The sequence below is a fragment of the Gymnogyps californianus genome, unplaced genomic scaffold, assembly GCF_018139145.2.
Source record: "Gymnogyps californianus isolate 813 unplaced genomic scaffold, ASM1813914v2 HiC_scaffold_65, whole genome shotgun sequence".
Taxonomy (NCBI): Eukaryota; Metazoa; Chordata; class Aves; order Accipitriformes; family Cathartidae; genus Gymnogyps; species Gymnogyps californianus.
This window is the reverse complement of record NW_026114458.1, coordinates 102-20,062: the sequence shown is the minus strand read 5'-3', so window position 1 is coordinate 20,062 and position 19,961 is coordinate 102. Positions and strand designations below refer to the sequence as shown.

Genomic DNA, 19,961 nt, shown 5'->3' with positions numbered 1-19,961 from the left:
CTCTTTTCAGTGGTGCCCAGTGACAGGACAAGAGGCAATGGGCACAAACTGAAACACAGGAGATTCCGTCTGAGAATCAGGAAACACTTTTTTACTGTGAGGATGACTGAGCACTGGAACAGGTTGCCCAGAGAGGTTGTGTAATCTCCATACTTGGAGATGTTAAAAAGCCATATGGACATGATCCTGGGCAACCGTCTCTAGGTGGCCCTGCTTGAGCAGGGGCATTGGACCAGATGACCTCCAGAGGTCCCTTCCAACCTCAACCATTATGTGATTCTGTAATTTTAAGCGTTATGAATAACTGTTTGCATTTTTACCTTAATCTGACTTGAGTTAAACATAATTTAAGGGAACTGGATAACAATAAGACATCACACACCCAAGGATGCAACAAGGGCCCTGGAACACCTTAAGAAATGCTTTAACCGTCCAGCAAATCCTCTGCCATATATGGAGAGAAACAGAATGGGTCCCCATTTTACTTGTGTAGGTCAGATAAAAAACTGGCACCACAGAAGCCAGAGGAGATAGAAGTGTTTTCCAATAACTGCTGAGGTGGGATTCAGTAGCTTAAATATAGGCCTCTAGTGACACTTTAGATGTCCTTGGGATATTCTGCCTGGCCTCCAGCTACTGGTGCAGAAGGGCACAATCTCCCATACTCCAGTGCTAACCCTGTGCAGAAGTCTCAGAAACCCTAGTGTCTCAGTTGTCAGTAGATGGCACCTGGTGACAACAAAGGCTCTCTGACATGCAGTAAGATATTGGGATACATTCCTGAACCCAAGGGTCACAGTGAAGGATGTGTAAATCACATTTGTTGATTCTTCACTTCACAGAGCTACCTCACACATGAATAGTTAAAGGTTGGGGACAAGACTTTTCATTTGTGAAGTCCCTTTTCAGCTCAGGGAACCCAAACTAAAAATATGCATGTTGAAAGCAAAACCAATTCCACATTTCCAGCCTGCAAACTTAGTAAAGCTCATAATATAACAGCACTTATTGTCTGTAAAAAAGTGTTATGATTTAGAAAAAGTAAATTTGTCTCTCATAGCAACCTATCATTTTCCCTCAGTGATTTAAAAAGCAAGTTAGATTTTCATTAACTGCCCTGGAAGCAAAACGTACTTTCAAAATTTAATACCTTGCTTCTGTTCACAATTCACAGCACATCCCAAAATAAGCTGAAGCATTCTCCCAAGCTCTGCAGCATCAGAGTGCTCTCCAATCAGGTTAACATCAGGAAGAGTGAAGTCGTTAATCTGTTGCCCTAGAATCTGCATACATATGTACATCACTATATATACATACACATACATTACAAAATACAAAGATGATTCAGAGGCAATAGGAAGCACTTACTCTAATTTGGCATAGTTTTCAAATCCATCTTTAAAACAAACTAAAAAAATTGCACCAGCTCATATACATATTTCAAAATATAAAACTATCTGTATCACTTGACACAACTGACATTTTGGAAAGCTGTCTCAACTAATAACAAAGTATTAGTTTCAAACTTATCAAGAACAAGATTTGTTCTTCCAGATAAGGAAAGGTAACATAGGTAGGCCTAAAAAAGCTGATCAATGGCACTCGATGAATTAATTATTTTTATTAATTTTTTTTTCATTTAAAAAAATCTAATGCCTAAAAGCTTTCCATCTGGAATAAAGTAAGTCTGAATTTCTAAATCATACCATTGCAAAGTCAGAAATTAAATGTTTTGCTTCAATAAAAAACATCTAGCATGAATGGATAACAAATCTCAGTTTGTAAAACACTTGGTCTAACAGTTTTGTAGGTCTAATCTAAGGATACTTAGCATGTCCAGAGCCAAAACAACTAATTTCTCATCCATGAGAAAAGGACCTGACCTAGTGGTACAACATGCAATTAAAGAGAGCAAATGTAAATACAAAAAGAATGAAGAGAAAGAAAGCATGAGAGGGTGAGAGAGAGAAGGCACCTGCACAAGGCAGGGGGGGAAGAGAAACTGTGAGAGTGAGAGACGTGGTGAGGGCAAGAGAGACTGAGCGAGAGAGAAGGTGAGGGAGAGAAGGCAAGAGAGGGCAAAAAGGTGAGAGGGGTTGAGAAGGAGACTAAGACAAGGCGGGAGAGAAGGCAAGAGAGGGCAAAAAGGTGAGAGGGGTTGAGAAGGAGACTAAGACAAGGCAAGAGGGAAGGCAAGAGAGAGAAAGGGAGTGAGGAAGAGAGAAGGGGAGGGAGAGCTAGGAAGAGAAGGCAGGCAAGAGAGAGAGAGAGAAGGTGGGCTAGAGAGAGTGTGCAGACAAGTGGGGGGGGGAGATTATGTGGTGAGAGAGAGCGGGCACGTGGAAGTGAGAGAGAGGAGGTGGATAGGTGGGAGAGAGAAGGTGAGAGAGAGGGGATGAGCAAGTGTGCAAGTGGCAGAATGAGAGCAATTGAGAAGGCGAGCAAGTCAGAGAGAAGGCGAGAGACAGGAGGTGAGCAAGCGAGAAGGTGAGTGAGCGAGATGGTGAGAGGGGAAGAGAGAAGGCGAGAGAGATGTAGAGGGTGAGCAAGAGAAATATACAGCATCATGGGAAGTGATTCTTCCCCTCTATTCAGCATTTGTGAGACCACACCTGGAGTCCTGTGTCTAGTTCTGGGCTCCTCAGTAAAAGACAGATATGGACATACTGTAATGAGTCCAGTGGGGGCCACCAAGATGATCGGGGGGCTGGAGCATGTGATGTACAAGGAAAAGCTGAGAGATCTGGGTTTGTTCAGCCTTGAGAAGAGAAGGCTCAGGTGAGACTTTTATTGCTATCTAAAACTACCTAATGGGAGGGTGTAGAGAAGATGGAGCCAGCCTCTTCTCAAGGATGCACAGTGATAGGACGAGAGGCAACAGACACAAGTTGCAACAGAGGAAATTCTGATTTGATATAAGGAAAAACCTTTTTCCCCATGAGGGTGGTTAAATGCTGGAACTCCAGCCCAGAGAGGCTGTGGGATCTCCATCCTTGGAGGTATTCAAACCTCAACTGGACAAGGCCCTGAGCAACCAGCTCTTGTTGGCCCTGCTTTGAGCAGAAGGTTGGATTACATGACCTCTGCAGGTACCTTCCAACATACATGATTGTATGGTAATGTGGGCAATCAATTTTGAGAGGGCTATCACATGAGAACAGGCTACAAGACTCCTTGAGTGCCCAACACTGAAAAAGTCCAGACCTAATAAATCAGCAGACTATATTGTACATTGAAGAGAATAACAAAAGAAAAGTGAACGTAGATTACTTAAGACTGCTCTTACCTCATGGTTATAATCCAGTATTCCTTTTAAAATTTTCTTCAAGTTGCTTGCCTATGACAGGAAGAGGAAGGAAATATGTTAAAAATGCAGGGAACACCTAAATAGACGATAAGTTACACAAATACTATATGGTCGAAGAGTAGACAATCACACAAAAAAACCCTCCCACACCCCACCATCAAGAATCACGCAATATACATCTGTTTAAGTTCCCATGAGAATTTCTGTCTGAACAGTTTAAATTAGCATAAAGTAAGTTATGCAGTGGTCCCTTGTGATCAAATTTCTAGATGTTATCACAAGTCCACATGAAACAATGGAACCCAATTAAGTCTATGAAAAGACCACCACCTCCCCTGAAAATTACACACCACATTGTCTTGGATGGGTTTTAGATCAGACACTATGAATTTCTAAAAGAAGTCTTCTCTAGAGTACCTGTTTATCTTCAGATGTTTTTATATTTAAAAAATAAAATTTTCTTTTCCTCTCTGCTTTTCTTGAAATATCCTGGTGAATCTTCTTACTCTCTAGAAACATACACCTCCAAGCCAAAACCCCTAATAAGCTCATATTTCACTGCTCAATCATACTCCTTCCTCTCTAAGCTACAGAAATTTATTTTTTCATGTTCTCATTAATTATTTCTCCTGGTTCCTACATTTTTTCATTGCCAATCTATGACTTCTTTACAATTAAATGCCTTCCTTACAATAATCAAGACAAAATTCCACATTTCTTGGCAGCATCTTCAATCCCATGCAAAGATAACTACTGTAACACTTGCACAACCAACGACAAAGTTAAATTCCATATAAGCAAGAGGCTTGTATTTATGCCAGATTTCTCTAGTACTGAAGGGTTTCAGCTCACTTTCTGCTGAAAATTCATTTAGAACAAGTATCAAATAGAGCACGTATTAAAAATTATGAAGATACCGTATGGATCTCATAGATTATATTTAGAATAAACAAATCTTCTGGTTGAAAATAACTTCTACAGATTCTCAGCCTATTAGTGTCATAAAGTATTTAGCAAAGAATTTAAACAATGGAAGCAATGTGTTATCTCATTTGACAGGAAGTTTAAATAAATAACTTCTGTAAAGACTTCCTGAAGAGGGATGGAGAGAATGGTTAGAAAGTTGAATTTTCCTGGGTAATTGTCCTGGTTTCGGCTGGGACGGAGTTAACTCTCTTCTTAGTAGCTGGTAAAGTGCTGTGTTTTGGATTTAGTGTGAGAATAATGTTGATAACACACTGATGTTTTAGTTGTTGCTAAGCAGTGTTTATCCTAAGTCAAGGATTTTTCAGCTTCTCATGGCCAGCCAGCAAGAAGGCTGGAGGGGCACAAGAAGCTGGGAGGGGACACAGCCAGGACAGCTGACCCAAACTGGCCAAAGAGCTATTCCATGCCATATGACATCATGCCCAGTATATAAACTGGGGGGAGTTGGCTGGGAGGGGCGGATCGCTGCTCGGGAACTAACTGGGCATCGGTCAACGAGTGGTGAGCAATTGCATTGTGCATCACTTGTTTTGTATAGTCTAATTCTTTTAGTATTATTATTGTCATATTATTATCATTATTATCATTATCATTATTTTTCCTTCCTTTCTGTCCTATTAAACTGTCTTTATCTCAACCCACGAGGTATTTTTTTTTTCGATTCTCTCCCCATCCCACTGGGTGGGGGGAGTGAGCGAGCGGCTGCATGGTGCTTAGTTGCCGGCTGGGGTTGAACCACGACAGTAATCATGTCCCAGTTCAATTCATCTTATCTCAGACCTAAATAGCATACTGTCCTATGACAAAGTTTTACACCACAGGTGATTACACTTCACAAGATGCGTACTACTGACAACATCATACAAGTTGCGACATGAAATGCAAAACTATATCAGAGGGAGGAGGGAGGGGAAATGAAACCGAATGCCCAAATTTTTTACTTTCTTTAAAACAAGATATATTAATATATATAATAGACTTTTGACATTGGACAGCCTCTTTAAGTTATCTAACTTCCCAAAAAGATATGAGAACACACAGCAGAAAATAAATTAGGAAGCACTATACTGATATTCAAGGACAAATTATGAACTCCAGCATAGCCAAAATGAGAGCTGCTGAAAGCTAAACTCAGTTTCTCTCCAAAGAAAAGTTCAAGAATGCAACAGGCTATTCATCCCAAAAGAGGATGGTAACAAAGGAGGTTATGTCTGAACATCAGGAAACACTTTTTTATTGTGAGAGTGACTGAGCACTGGAACAGGTTGCCCAGAGAGGCTGTGTAATCTCCATACTTGGAGATGTTAAAAAGCCGTCTGGACATGGTCCTGGGCAACCATCTCTAGGTGGCCCTGCTTGAGCAGGGGCATTGGACCAGATGACCTCCAGAGGTCCCTTCCAACCTCAACCATTCTGTGATTCTGTGATTCTGTGATTTTGTAAGCTTATATTCTGATATCTTTATCCCAACAAGTGTAACATGCAGCAACAAACATTCTTAAAGAATTGCTGTTTCCAGGAAGTAGTTGGTCTTTATTCTATTCTGAAATAAGTTGAAATGCCTTGACACGAAAATCGTCTCTTGAGTTGCATATAAATTCTTTTTTAAGTGTTGATGCTATGCCTTGTGGCAATCTGCTTAGTGTTAAGGATGGATTTGTAGTGTCAAGACTAATATTATTGTTGTTCCTATTATTCAGAGATTAAGAGCAGAAAGAGATTCTTTAAAAGAAACTATTGAAGAACTCCAATGCGTACAAGCACAGAAGGGTCAACTCACCACTGCAGGTAAGAGTCAAAAAAGGAGATTAAGTATGTCTTTTCTAAAGTGCACAGAGGTCTTCTGGAGAATACTGAATATGTCTTTATTTAGCAGATAATAAACCTAAAATTCAGCTAAACTCAAAAACCACTTTTGGTATTACTTTGTTTTCAAATGCTTATGAACTCATGAAACTTTCAGTTTGACTGAAATTTTTCATGTTTAGTCTCTTTCTAAATATGGTGGTTTTAGAAAATGTTTCTCCCTACCCTAGGAATTTGATTTCTGAATAGTCATGCTCAACATCTCTCTCATCTCCAAAGAATATTATGTAACAATTTCCTGATGCCTACATGATTGTTCATATGCTGCAATTTATTTCCATGTGTTATGTTGCACAGCTTTTTAATTCTTATATAAACCAATCAGTAAACCATCCACCATAAAATCACTTCTTCAGAATGGGTGAAAATAGGAACAGTGATTGTTCTCCAAATTGTGTTGTGCTTGTCTTTCCTTCTTGCTAGAGGCCTGACATTTGTATTATTTCCCAATTACTCAAGAGCATTACTCTAAATCTATCAACTTGTAGAACAAAGTTTATTCCCAGTCCTTTAAAAGAAAGTTACTGTTCTTCCTGGTAAACTTTATATCTCTTTCTTTTCCTGACACAGCACTGATGCCCCTGGGAAGCCATGAACCTTCAGACAGTCTAGCAGTGGAAATTGTTACTCCTGAAATCAAGTAAGTTAACTCATATTTTTATTCTGCCTAAGCCTTAGAATGTGCACATAAATGACTGTTCCCATCTGGTTTTCAATGTTTGAAAAATTCTAAGATTCATGTTTGTTCTCCTTCCCTTTGGATTTCCATACAACAGCACCCTTTATGCTTATAGACAAGATTCACTTGACCTCTCTCAAGTTTGTCTTGTTTCAAAAGGAGAAACAAAGAAACTCTTCATCCTCAAGTTGGGTTTCTCTTCCTGCAAATAATTCATACAATTGCAACTTCTTATGTGCTTTAACAGACAAAAATATTTGTAACAATGGGTTATATCATTATTGTATGGGGAAAAAACATTAAAATTGTCAAAATGAAGAATAGATTTTAAAATGCATTTGCATAATGGCATTACAACAGCCATACACTATTAGAAAGAAAGAGAAGGGACAGGACTGAAAATCACTATGGTTTAAGATAATGCAGTCTGTGTTTAGCCTTGCCAGAGTGCCTGGTATCACTGTAACTTGAAGTCATTAAGGGCCACTCACATCTCAGAAGTCTGCAAGCTCTTTAGGAGCTCATTTTTTCCTCTGCAAATGTTGGTACAACTATTTCAACATTTGGAAAGCTACATATGGGTTAGAGAAACTTTTTAGAGTAGTTAAAGGATATCTTGCTAGGTAAGTAATAACAGAAACAAGTTGTTTCTCTTCCAGCTTCATTGCTGTGCATTGCTACAAGAGTAGTTCCTTTCAGTTTTGTTCTCTAGCAGCAGAGAAGGAGAGTAATGCTTTGAGGCAGTATTACAAAAGTAGGGGGTTATTGCATGAACATTCAAATGATTTGCATAGGAGAGAACAGGATCCTAAATGCTGTAAATACCCAGGCACAGCCATGTAGAGTTCAATGCCTCTTTACCTTCAGCAGCTCCAGAAGCTGGGTTTCAGACTAACATACATCTATGCTGGCTGTCTGGAGGTGCTAAACTTGGCCTCCTTGCTTACTTCAGAAAGATGGACAGTAGCAATGGTTGAGCTGGGAAGACTGCTTCTTCCTGATCTACAGAACTGGGCTGCTGCCACTGCTTCCAATGAAGTGTGAAGGTTGCAGGAGGCCTCTGTTGCTGGTGGGAGGGAGCTCCCACCCATAGGAACAGCTACTGCTGCTCTCCTATCTTCTCCATGACAACAGAGTTTGGGTCTCTCCACTGTAAGCTAGCAAGAAGAGTATCTGGCCATTCAGACAAGATTTTCTGTTCAACCATCTTTTCTCATCCCATAGAGAAAAATTGCAGACAGGGTGAAAGTGTTTCTTTCACAAGGTAGATTCAGTCTATGGGCTGTTGGTTGGACTTGTTCTAAATAAACAAGTTAAGTGACTGTTGTGGGTTGACCCGGGGCAGCAGCTAAGCACCCACACAGCTGCTCGCTCACTCTCCCCTGCCCTGCCTCAAAGGGACAGTGGAGAGTATAGGAAGAGCAAAAGCAAGAAAACTCATGGGTCAAGATAAAGACAGTTTAATAGGTGAAGGAAAGAGGGAAAAAAACCCCAAGTGGTGCAAAGGCAATCACTCACCACCTCCCACAAGCAGACCGATGCCCAGCCAGTCGCTGAACAAAAAAAAAAAAACACCCCCTTCTTCCTCTACCCCAGTTTTTATTGCTGATCATGACGTTATATGGTATGGAATATCCCTTTGTCCAATTCAGGTCAACTGTCCCAGCTGTGTCCTCTTCCAGCCTCTTGCCCATCCCCAGCTTACTCGCTGGGCTGGAGCAGAGTGGGAAAAAAAGAAAACCTTGACTCTGTGCAAGCACTGTCCAGCAATAGCCAAAATATTAGTGTGTTATCAACACTGTTTTAGCCACAAATCCAAAACACAGCACCATATGGGCTTGTATGAAGAAAGTTAACTCCATCCCAGCCAGACTCAATACAGTGACATTCATGGGGGCTGCGGGGGGGAAGACCAAGAGGAGGGAAGTGACTTGCCCAGGTTCATGCAGTAGTTTATTGATAGCTAAGTTTACAACCTATATCCTTTGATACCCTGATATCCAGCTCTGCTTACTACCCATCAATCTGTCTGACCTTGTTCTCAGATCTAATCTAGGCCCTCAGGCAATGTTCTCTTCTGTGTTTTGTACAATTGCAGCTTCTTTAATCAAGTTTGAATTTGGAGATCGAGTCAATTGTAGTTTCATCCATTTCTAAAACTGGTAAAGATCTTTATGTTATCTTTACACATCCTGTGGTAAACTGTTTTATTCTTTATAGAGAATGGCAAGCTTCTTCTAGTAGATTTTATTTGTTTAGGGAGAAACTCATTCGCCTTCAGCATGAGAACAAGATGTTAAAGCTGAACCAAGAAGGTTCTGACAATGAAAAGATCACCTTGTTGCAGAGCTTGCTTGATGGTACAAATTTACGGAAGAATGAATTGGAGACAGAGAACAGGTAAGGAAGTATTGTTCTCTGTTCCAGTGACTTTCCTAACAATGCCGTACACTTCTGTCTTAGCAGACTGTTGTCAGGGCCAAGTTCCTTATGTAAAAAATGTGGTTAGCCCTATCAAAAAGTATCTCAACCAGCCTGTGAGTCTACTCAGCCATTCAATGCTGTTCCAGTATCTGGAGCCTGCAGTGTGGGCTGAAGAATTCTGTAATAGATTGCAATTGGAATGATGCAAAGGCTCACAAAAGGAACCATGTATTACTTCAGCTTCTCCTGTAAAGCAAGTGTAACAAAAAGAATCCCTTATCTTCCCTACTACCCATTCATTCCCTGTACATTTTCCATCTTCCCTTCTGTTTCCTATTTTGTTCTTTAAAAGTATGTTCACAGGTGTTGGAGCTGCTGTCAAGATGATCTAGATTTTGTAAAACTGAGTATTTTATGAAAGTTTAGGGTGATAAAAACTTTTTCATTATTTTATGTACTGAATTTTCTCTTACTGTAGTATGCAGTAGGTTTTAGCTGTCTTGCTTCATCCACAGAATACTGTGATCAGTGAGGACGAAGTCAGCAGAAAGAATCTTAGACCAGTCACAGCCAGTTCCAGCTGGCTCTGCAGCAGACCTACCACAGGCCAAAGCTGAGCCAATCAGCAAAGTTGGTGGTACCTCTGTGAAAACATATTTAAGAAAGGGCAAGAATGCCGGACTTGCAGAGGAAGAGAGAAAAAAAAGTGAGAAACAGCAGTGCAAACACCAAGGTCAGAGAAGGAGGAGATGCTCCAGGCATCGGAGCAGAGATTCACCTGCAGCCCATGGAGGACCTCATGCTGGAGCAGTTGGATATTTCCTGAAGGAATTGCAGCCTGTGGAAGGACTCACACTGGAGCAGGGAAAAAGCGTCAGGAGGAAGGAGCGGCAGAGAGGAACTGTTATGGACTGACTGCAACCCTGCATTCCCCATGTCTCCTGTGCCGCAAGTCCTTTGGGGAATATCCACCTTCTCCGGCATGGGGTCCTCCATGGGCTACAGTGTGGATATCTGCTCTGGCACGGTCCTCTCCACAGGCTGCAGGGAATACCTGGTCCACTGTGGTCCTTTCCACTAGCTGCAGGGGAATATCTGCTCCGACACCTGGAGCACCTCCTCTCCCTCCTTCTCTGACCTTGGTGTCTGCAGGATTGTTTCTCACACTTTTTTCCTCACTCCTCACTCCCAGGCAGTGTTTTGTTCTTTCTTAAATATGTTTTCTCAGAGGTGCCACCAGCTTCTCTGATTGGCTCAGCTTTGGCCAGTGGTGGGTCCGTTGCAGAGCCAGCTGGAACCGGCTGTGTCCAGCATAGGACAGCCCCTGGCTTCTTCTCACAGATGCCACCCCTGCAGCCCCCCTCCCCCCACTACTAAAACCTTGTCACATAAACCCAATGCAATTTTGAATAAAGAAATAGTGTTGTATCTCTTGCATAGATGTCCTGATAACGCTGGACACTAAACATCTTGGATTTCATCATGTTGTAATTCATTGTTTCTGAAAAATAAAGTTTTATCTATTTCCTAGGCTGGTAAATCAGAGACTGCTAGAAGTACAGTCCCAGGTTGAAGAACTACAGAAGTCTTTGCAGGAGCAAGGTTCAAAAGCTGAAGATGTAAGTAGAAATGTATGTAAAACTTGTGTTCAAGTAATTGCTATTATCCTACCTTTCAGCTTTACATAATATCTCCTGCTTGTTACATCATGAAGAAATAATGCAGATGGAGATTCCTGGTAACTTTCCATATGTGCTGTTATGGCCTTACATTTAAACTGTATTTTTTGCAATGAGAAATGTAAAATGAAATGTTTGTCTAGAATAAATAAAAACCTTCTTTGTAGAAAAGGAATTAAATAAATTTTTTTCCCTTCAATGTGTCCATTACAGTAGTAAACTCAGCATTATTTAAAAATCTGTAATTAGAATAGAGACATTTATAGGAAATTAAGGATACATTGATTTTCCATTTCTTAGTAAAATATCCCAAGGTATTTTTGTTCAACTGTTCATGGTAGTAAATACTTTTCTTGTCAGTGGAAACCCAGTAATTGCTGATATAAATGTGTACCTCTAATGAAAGATGTCATGCAAATCAAAACTAAAAAAGTCAAATGAGCAGTCCTTTGACACAATGCAATATTTTCTATTTCTGTATACCTAGATACTGTATATTTTAATATTTTAAATAAAGACATTGTCACAGGGTTAGTGTGGGAACACAAATTCTAATCTTCTACTGAAAATTTTATTTGCCACCTCCCTTATTTGAGAGTAGAAGCTATAGAACTGTCCTGAAAGCAGTGATTTTTTATTTAGAAAAATGCTCTTAAGAAATAACTTATAATTCATTTTAAAATGGGTCTATACTATTATGTCATTCCATGATATACTTTGCTGTCTTGGTTACAGGTCAAAACCAAATTTTTCAGGGTGATTAAAATCAGTACTCCTTGCATGTTTTGTGGTAAACAGACTCAACAGAATCTTTGATCTTTGGCATCCTTAACAGGAGCACCATTTAATAGTGTCCAGTTGAGTGGAACCCTTATTACTAACACTATCACTATCATTTTGATGTAGGAAGTCTCAAAAAGCCCAACCCAATTGATATTGATTCTGTTATGCATGTACAAAAGGCTGAGAAATCTTAGGGCTTCCTCAGCAGTGCAACAGCCTAAGTAATTCAGTCAGCTAAGTCTCCACCTTTCTCATGCTCTCATAAACATTCCTGCCTTGTTAGCCCAGTGAGATCAGAGCATTGATATTTTGGTACTGGCATGAAGAATAACACAACTTTATTGACATGCTGTTAGTCTCTCGGAATAAGGATCTTTGTTGCTCTCAGCTCCACTCTGGCAAGAAGAGTTGTGGGAGCTGAAGGCAAATTATGGTCCCACTGAAAAACAAGAGGAAAACCTCTGTTTACTTCAGTGGAGTCAGGATTTCACCCTGTCTTGTCAAGGAATGCATTTAAATACGCTTGAAATTAAGGATTAGTGAATACAGACAGAGGAGTTTTTAGCAGTTCCATTTGACAAGTTTGATTGTAATATTGCTAAATTTAACATTCTCCTGAAAACTTCTGATGATATTTCTTAAAACGCACCTAGCCTATTATATTTATGTACCAGAAAATGAAACTTCACTTTTACAGTTTAGGAACCCAGAGAAAGCATTTATTGATAAGACAGGTCATTTTTTTTCTCATGAGTTTTGTTATTTTCAGCAGTTGACATACAAAGCTTCGTTTTGTGATTTACTTTTTGAGCAATGTGTTTATGAAAGCTATTCTCAGATGTGGAGAGTATTGTAAATAATCTCAGTCTAATCAAATATACCTTTATTTATTGTAATTTTAAATCTGGCCCTGTTTGAGGCTTTGGTTTAGACAGTGATTTAAGATATGTCTACAGTGCACTTAAAGGACTGACTACAGCCCATGTAGGTATAATCTGAGCTGGTTTGGGTTCTGCTAGTAGCCAGCACAGGTTTTCACATGGAACTGTACAGCCTGATGCACCAGCTGCATTCCTAGCTTCAGTATAAATTTGACCACACCAGCAGTGATATATAGGCACTACCCCCATGGACCTATCTTGTTGAGTTCTGAATATTTGCCTATATGTACTCTTAAATGAGCAGAAAAGGAAATGTAGAATCACAAAATACTTTAAGTTGGAAGGTACCTTTAGGAGTCTGGATGTCTGGTCCATCTTCCTACTCAAAGCAGGGGCCAACCTGTTAAATCTGTTAGGGGAAATCAGGCCAGATCCATCAGCCCAAGAGAGATGAGGCTGCCACAGCTCCATGTCTCCAGGTCCAACCAATAGCGAGGCTGAAGATATATTACCAGTAAGCACACGCACACAGAGCACACATATATACCACATATACACATATATACATGGCTGGCCACACAGATCACAGACAGACACACAGAGCACTCACATGAACACAGAGCACCAGTGGCCTCATCCTGCTCCCCTCTCTGGCTGAGCAGGATAGAGGTCCACTAGTGCAAATATATGTATATATGTATAATGTGGATGCCTTCAGCAGCAGGGCTTAGACACTCAGTCTGCCCAGTAGCTGGCCCCTGGATTCCAGTCTTCCCAGTTGCTGACACCCAGACATAAGAGCCCTTGAGGCTGCAGGCCCACTCCAGTTGCTGGTGCAATGGCCAGGACTCCTCTGGTGCCCCGATAGCCAGTCTCGCCCTTAGAGACACACACACATTCCTGGCTCCCAGGTCACTTCACCTACATGCTGGCTAGTCCAGCTTGATATTCACTAGCAATCACACACTCACTCACTCACACAACTACCATACTTGCTCCAGTTGCTGACACTATGGGCGCACAGGTGCTCTGGCCCCTGGTCCCACTCCGGTGCTGGCACTTGATTTCACTCACTCTGGTCTCTAGTTGCTGGCACCCAGGCACATGAGCCCCTGTGACCTGTGGTCTAACTCCAGTCACTGGCACTCAGATCCCCATACACACACATGCACACAGAATAGAGTTCCTCACCCAGGGAAAGAGTTAGAAATAGAATTTAATAAGATAACACAGACTGCGGTGATCAGATACAGGGCGTGGCCAGACAAGCGTACTGACCAGTCACTGTTTACATGCAACTGGCCCATTTTATCTCCGTACCCTCTATTTTCCCACACTTGTTCCTCCCCAAGTCACCTAAACCCCTTCCTTTTCCTGCCTTTGGTTCCTCCCCTAAACATCCCATAATAAGTCCTGTGCAATCCCAAAATGTTTTTCCCCATAATGTGTCCCATACCCCTAGGCAGCAACCCCCCTCAGTCCGAAAGGTGCTCCAGTATTGACTCATCTTGATGGATTCCACACCTGGACCATGGGGCTGATGCTCTCCTGGGACAGCCCTGGGAGATACCAACAGGGTATCCCTTCCTCTGAGTGTGTAATTTGTTATTATATTTCTTAGAAAAACTGGAAAAGGAAAAAAGCAAATGGCCAAAACCCGCAGGTCCATAGCTACTGTAAAGTTCTGTAGCTCTGTTTGAACTCAGTGGAGTCACTGAGTTATGTTACCTCCTTGGTCACTTGGGTTATTTTACCTCCTACCCTCTTTATTCATAGTGTAAAAGACAATCCAACTTTGAACTAATCAAACAGCACAACCCAGGAATGTGATTAAAAATGATATTTTGAAGTGTTTAAACTCCAGCTAAAATTTTTTTTTGGATTGCATACAAATTGTCTGTATTGGCTTTGTGTTTAAACTTTTCTTGAAAGAACATGGAAAGGAAGAGCAATGAAGTAATTTTGTTGATGATTTTATTTTATATTGTGATAGCACTTTGGAGTATCAGTCACAGACTAGGACTCCACTATAACGGATACTGGACAAATGCAAACCAAAAAGGCAGTCTCTGAGTTAAATATCCAGTATTTAATGTCTTGTATTTAAACCATGTGAAAATAACACCAATTCAGAATCTCTCCACCAAAATACATGTATCGCTACATGTTGATTGCAGCCCAACAGACTACATATTGTCTGCTGCTTTGCTACTGTTGTGGTTTAACCCAGGTATGCAGCTAAGCACCACACAGCTGCTCACTCACTCCCCCCTGATGGGATGGGGGAGAAAATTGGAAGGTTAAGTGAGAAAAACTCATGGGTTGAGATAAAGACAGTTTAATAGGTAAAGCAAAAGCTGCATGTATAAGCAAAGCAAAATAAGGAGTTCATTCACTACTTCCCATGGGCAGGCAGGTGTTCAGCCATCTCCAGGAAAGTAGGGCTCCATCATGCGTAACAGTTACTTGGGAAGACAAAACGCCATCACTCCGAACGTCCCCCCTTCCTTCTTCTTTCCCCCAGCTTTATATGCTGAGCATGACGTCATATGGTCTGGAATATCCCTTTGGTCAGTTGGGGTCAGCTGTCCCAGCTGTGTCCCCTCCCAACTTCTTGTGCACTCCCAGCCTACTTGCTGGCAGGGCAGTGTGAGAAGCAGAAAAGGCCTTGACTCTGTGTAAGCACTGCTCAGCAATAGCTAAAACATCCCTGTGTTATCAACACTGTTTTCAGCACAAATCCAAAACATAGCCCCTTACCAGCTACTATGAAGAAAATTAACTCTATCCCAGCCAAAACCAGTACAGCTACTAATGTGACTTTAATGTTAAAATTACTTTTCATAACAGCAACTGCTTTCCTTTGAAATTCTGGTTTGAGTATGATGTTTGCATATGTGTGAAAGTGGAAAATTACTTTTCATAACAGCAACTGCTTTCCTTTGAAATTCTGGTTTGAGTATGATGTTTGCATATGTGTGAAAGTAGAAAAGCATTCATATACTTGAACACAGTATGGATAATTTTTACTAGCTTTCCTAAACTCTCCAGAAAATGTGACAGGATGAAACTGTTAATGAGAACAGAGAAGTAAGAAAAATGTGCATGTCTGGAAAAAATGCATAGCTTTAAGCTTTTCTGTTCATGAGTTACTAAATAGTTTCTTCTGTTGGTTGCTGTTTTTGCTCTATGCTAATATGTCATCTCTGTTTCCTGGCATGGGTTTCTGCTCAAGGCTATTGTGAGTATGGCTTTCTGTTTACTTAACACTACTTTTACTTTATAGGCATTTATGGTTTTGATTTTAAAAGATGCTCACTGTATATAAAGTGAGTTTATGATTAAACTAAAATTTACTTTGAAGCTCCCCACCACCACCACCCCTGCCAAGAGCTTATTCAAATGTGACTCAGCCAGAAATCAGAACACCATAAGGTGTATTATATTTACATATTTGTAGGCAAAGAAAGATGTGAAAACAGAGAAAAGCAGAGCAATTGAGGATAAAATTTCTGCTGTGCTCTGGTCAGTGGCACTCTACTCCATCTAATTTTTGTGGGGACAGAATTTTACCTCGAGTCTTTACGTGAAATTGCTTTGATGCATTGGACAGCTCTTCAAGCAAATTTTCCACTATCTAATTTTAAATAAATTTGTTGAGTCTAATCTACAAAAGTACTGAATCACAAAGCAATGAAAACAACTGAAATACAATTTTGTCATTAATGGGATCTCTCCTATATTGATCCAATTCCAAGAAAATATTTGTGAAGTTATAAGGCATTCTGATTTTGGGAAAGTCCACAGATATCAAGGAAAGGACAACTACTACAGAAAACTGCTATACAATTATGACCTAAAAATGGGTGAAATTAAATGGCTGTGTTCTGGTTATAATTGTGAAATTATATATTTTAATATAACTGAAATTATACTAAGCACCATAACGTATTAAAATAACTGACACAACTTTCTATTTTAGTCGCTGCTTCTGCAAAAGAAACTTGAAGAGCATCTGTAAGTAATAAAGCTTTCCATATTTTGCTTGCCATATGAAATGATCTGCTTTCCATATGCTTAGCAGGTGCTTAGCCATTAACAGCAGTGGGAAGGCAGTAGTGCATTTGGAAGATATATAAAGAAGAGAAATGCAGATAGCTCAGGAATATGTAGGGAATCTCTTATTGAGGCATTATTTTCATTTCTTATAGAAAGCCTTTGCCAAATTAAAAGGAGTTATGAAAGAGCCACCATTTTCTGGTGGTTAGAAAACTTTTCTTAAAATTGTGTAAAGCTTAAGTTAAGAGGAATAATTTAATTTTGTTCTGAGGAAAACATTTTAATATAAACAATATTTACATTTTTACATTTTAGTATACATTATGGACTGAAAGATAACATTTTAGTGAGTGTGATCTTTCTGTTATACTATTTCTGCACTGCTCTTAATTTTACACTTTTTTTAAACTGCAAGTTTTACTTAAAGAATTGTTCGCTTGTTAACTGGCTTACTAGAAAGTATAGTCTCTCTATAACTTTGGGGGGGGTAAGCCATTCTTCCCAAATCTTATCACAGCTATTGATATTATACACTTCAAACATGCTTTGTACAATTTATTGTAAATTCTAAAGTAAGTATATAATTCTGGGCTGAGAATGGAGCTGTCTGGTTTTGTAACTCTGCATATATGGTAATGCTTTTTAGTATATTTTATAAACATTCGCATAGACATTGACCCACTTGTCATTTGTCCTCATGCCTCACAGCCAAGTCAACTATACTCCCAGAAATATACCATACTCTGAGGGTTTGGGGTTTTTTTATCACTTAATGTTCATTCAAGAGGATAAGAGTATCGGAAAAATAATATGTGCTTTTATGGTTTGTAACAGTGAGAAGCTCCATGAAGCTAACAATGAGATACAGAAGAAACGAGCTATTATTGAGGATTTGGAACCAAGATGTAATAATAGTTGTGAGTTTTCTGATATGCACTCCATTTCTTTTAAATGTAAAATGTTTTGCATGCAGGGAATGATCTTTAATTAATATTTCATTTAATATCTATAAAAGCTGTAAGAAAAACAAAAGTGGCAGTGGTATGTGTGGTGTTAATTACTCTGAAAGCTATAATGACCAAAAACATGCTACTAATTCTTGAGATGTAGCGGATCACATTTTAGAGCCCACCGTGGCAAAGAATGATAGAATCATAGAATCGTTTAGGTTGGAAAAGACCCTTAAGATCATCCAGTCCAACTGTTAACCTAGCACTGCCAAGTCCACCACTAAACCATGTCCCTAAGCACCACATCTACATGTCTTTTAAATACCTCCAGGGATATCCAATCTAAACCTCCCCTGGTGCAACTTGAGGCCGTTTCCTCTCGTCCTATCGCTTGTTACTTGGGAAAAGAGACTGACACCCACCTTGCTACAACCTCCTTTCAGGTAGTTGTAGAGAGCGATAAGGTCTCCCCTCAGCCTCCTTTTCTCCAGACTAAACAACCCCAGTTCCCTCAGCTGCTCCTCATAGGACTTGTTCTCTAGACCCTTCACCAGCTTCGTTGCTCTTCTCTGGACACTCTCCAGCACCTCAATGTCTTTCTTGTAGTGAGGGGCCCAAAACTGAACACAGTATTTGAGGTGCGGTCTCACCAGTGCTGAGTACAAAGGGACAATCACTTCCCTAGTCCTGCTGGCCACACTATTTCTGATACAAGCCAGGATGCTATTGACCACCTGGGCACACTGCCGGCTCATATTCAGCTGGCTGTCGACCAACACCCCCAGGTTCTTTTCTGCTGGGCAGCTTTCCAGCTACCTAATGATTATGTAATCATTAGGTAAATTTTAGATCCAAGAAATTTTCATTAGTTTCCAGTTAAAACCACAGAACAATATTACATGTTACAAAATTCCACATTTTAGAAAATGATAAGACAACTGGAGATGAAGTTCAGGAGCTGAGTAGTTGATGAGTATGTAATCCTTCCATACTTAACATGCCTCAGTTGCAGGGGGCAGGGCAGAAAGGGACCTGGTTTTCTGAGTCCCTAACCTCTAAAATTTAGAGCATATTCAGACTTCTCTGATTGGCTTACTTGAATTGCAAGTTGTTTGTGAAAAACCTTGGGCTGAGCTTCTATCTTGATATGACAAAAATGGTTAAAGTAGTTATACTTCTTCCTTTCTTTCCATGAATAGGATAAATGGTGTGTGGGTTGTTTCTTTGGATTCTTTTAACTGGACTGAATTATGGCCAAGAAGTTTGTGCCAGAATTATACAAAATTTTGAAAAACAGATTCTATAGTCTTGATGAATACCTGCAATTGGTTCTGTAACAGATCAGCAGAAGAAATCTTACTCAATCATCATCTTAGTGTTTTCCTTATGCTTAGAGAGAAAAATGTAAATAAGACAAACATAAATGAAAATTGAAAAATGAGGTTACAAAACAGATAGATTAAGAGTTGTTAAATATTTATCAGTCTGAGAACCAGACACCAATGTTATATACTATTTGATCGATGGTGACAAATTTGATCTTTCTCTGAGATGCAAGTAGGATGTATAGCTTGCACAAGTAGTAGTGGCTTGGCAAATTCTTAAATCAACACAGGAAATTGGCTGTACAGTGGAACTGTCCTGTTGGTCTGCATCACTTCTTGAGGATGATGTGAAGAAAACATAATTGGAGTGTTTTCATGTCACAGTTTTGAAGAATTTTGTTCATTACTACCTTTGGGCAGATATGAGCAAGAATCTTGCTTGTCACTTAGGACTGTTAAACTTCTGTTCATTTGACCTACAATATACCGTTTTTCACATGCATTTTTCATATGTGTTTCTGAGGTTTTGAATTAAACTTATTGTGTCCACTGCATCAATAAGCATTTTTCATTCCTTATGTAAGCTTTTCTTAATTGAAATAAAGTCCTAGCTGTGGGTTTAATGTCTGTTTAAATGCACGTAAATAAATTTAATGTAATTATTTTATCCTCTAATCCTGACATAAAGCACTCAAAATTGAAGAATTACAAGAAGCTTTGCGGAAAAAAGATGAAGAAATGAAGCAAATGGAAGAACGATACAAAAAGTATTTGGAAAAGGCCAAAAGTGTAAGTGTCTGGGTTCCAAGTTAACAATCCTTCCCTAACAGGCTGTACCACATTTTCACTCTGTAGAAATAAAACTAAATTAAGTATCTATACTTGTGACTACTATCTAACCAAAACCCTTTGTACTACTTCTGTACACATGTACCCCACTGATACAGATTTATATTAGTTACCCAGACAAAGCTCCTTAAGAGTCACAAGTGCCAGTGGATAACACAGAGATGGTGTTAAC

The 19,961-nt window shown here is 39.8% G+C and overlaps 1 protein-coding gene across 1 annotated transcript in view; it reads left to right on the top strand.

The window, feature by feature from the left end:
* Window positions 1-19,729, top strand: part of LOC127029048 (protein Hook homolog 3-like) — a gene marked incomplete at its 3' end in the record, with an annotated part of 95,707 nt that extends 75,978 nt beyond the window's left edge. Inside the window, exons 13-20 of the mRNA XM_050914710.1 lie at window positions 5,995-6,082; window positions 6,731-6,800; window positions 9,099-9,239; window positions 10,795-10,882; window positions 15,842-15,847; window positions 16,589-16,623; window positions 17,500-17,582; window positions 19,629-19,729. Coding sequence (XP_050770667.1) covers window positions 5,995-6,082; window positions 6,731-6,800; window positions 9,099-9,239; window positions 10,795-10,882; window positions 15,842-15,847; window positions 16,589-16,623; window positions 17,500-17,582; window positions 19,629-19,729 — 612 coding nt within the window. The remainder of the gene's footprint in view (window positions 1-5,994; window positions 6,083-6,730; window positions 6,801-9,098; window positions 9,240-10,794; window positions 10,883-15,841; window positions 15,848-16,588; window positions 16,624-17,499; window positions 17,583-19,628) is intronic.
* Between the last annotated feature and the right edge of the window lie 232 nt (window positions 19,730-19,961).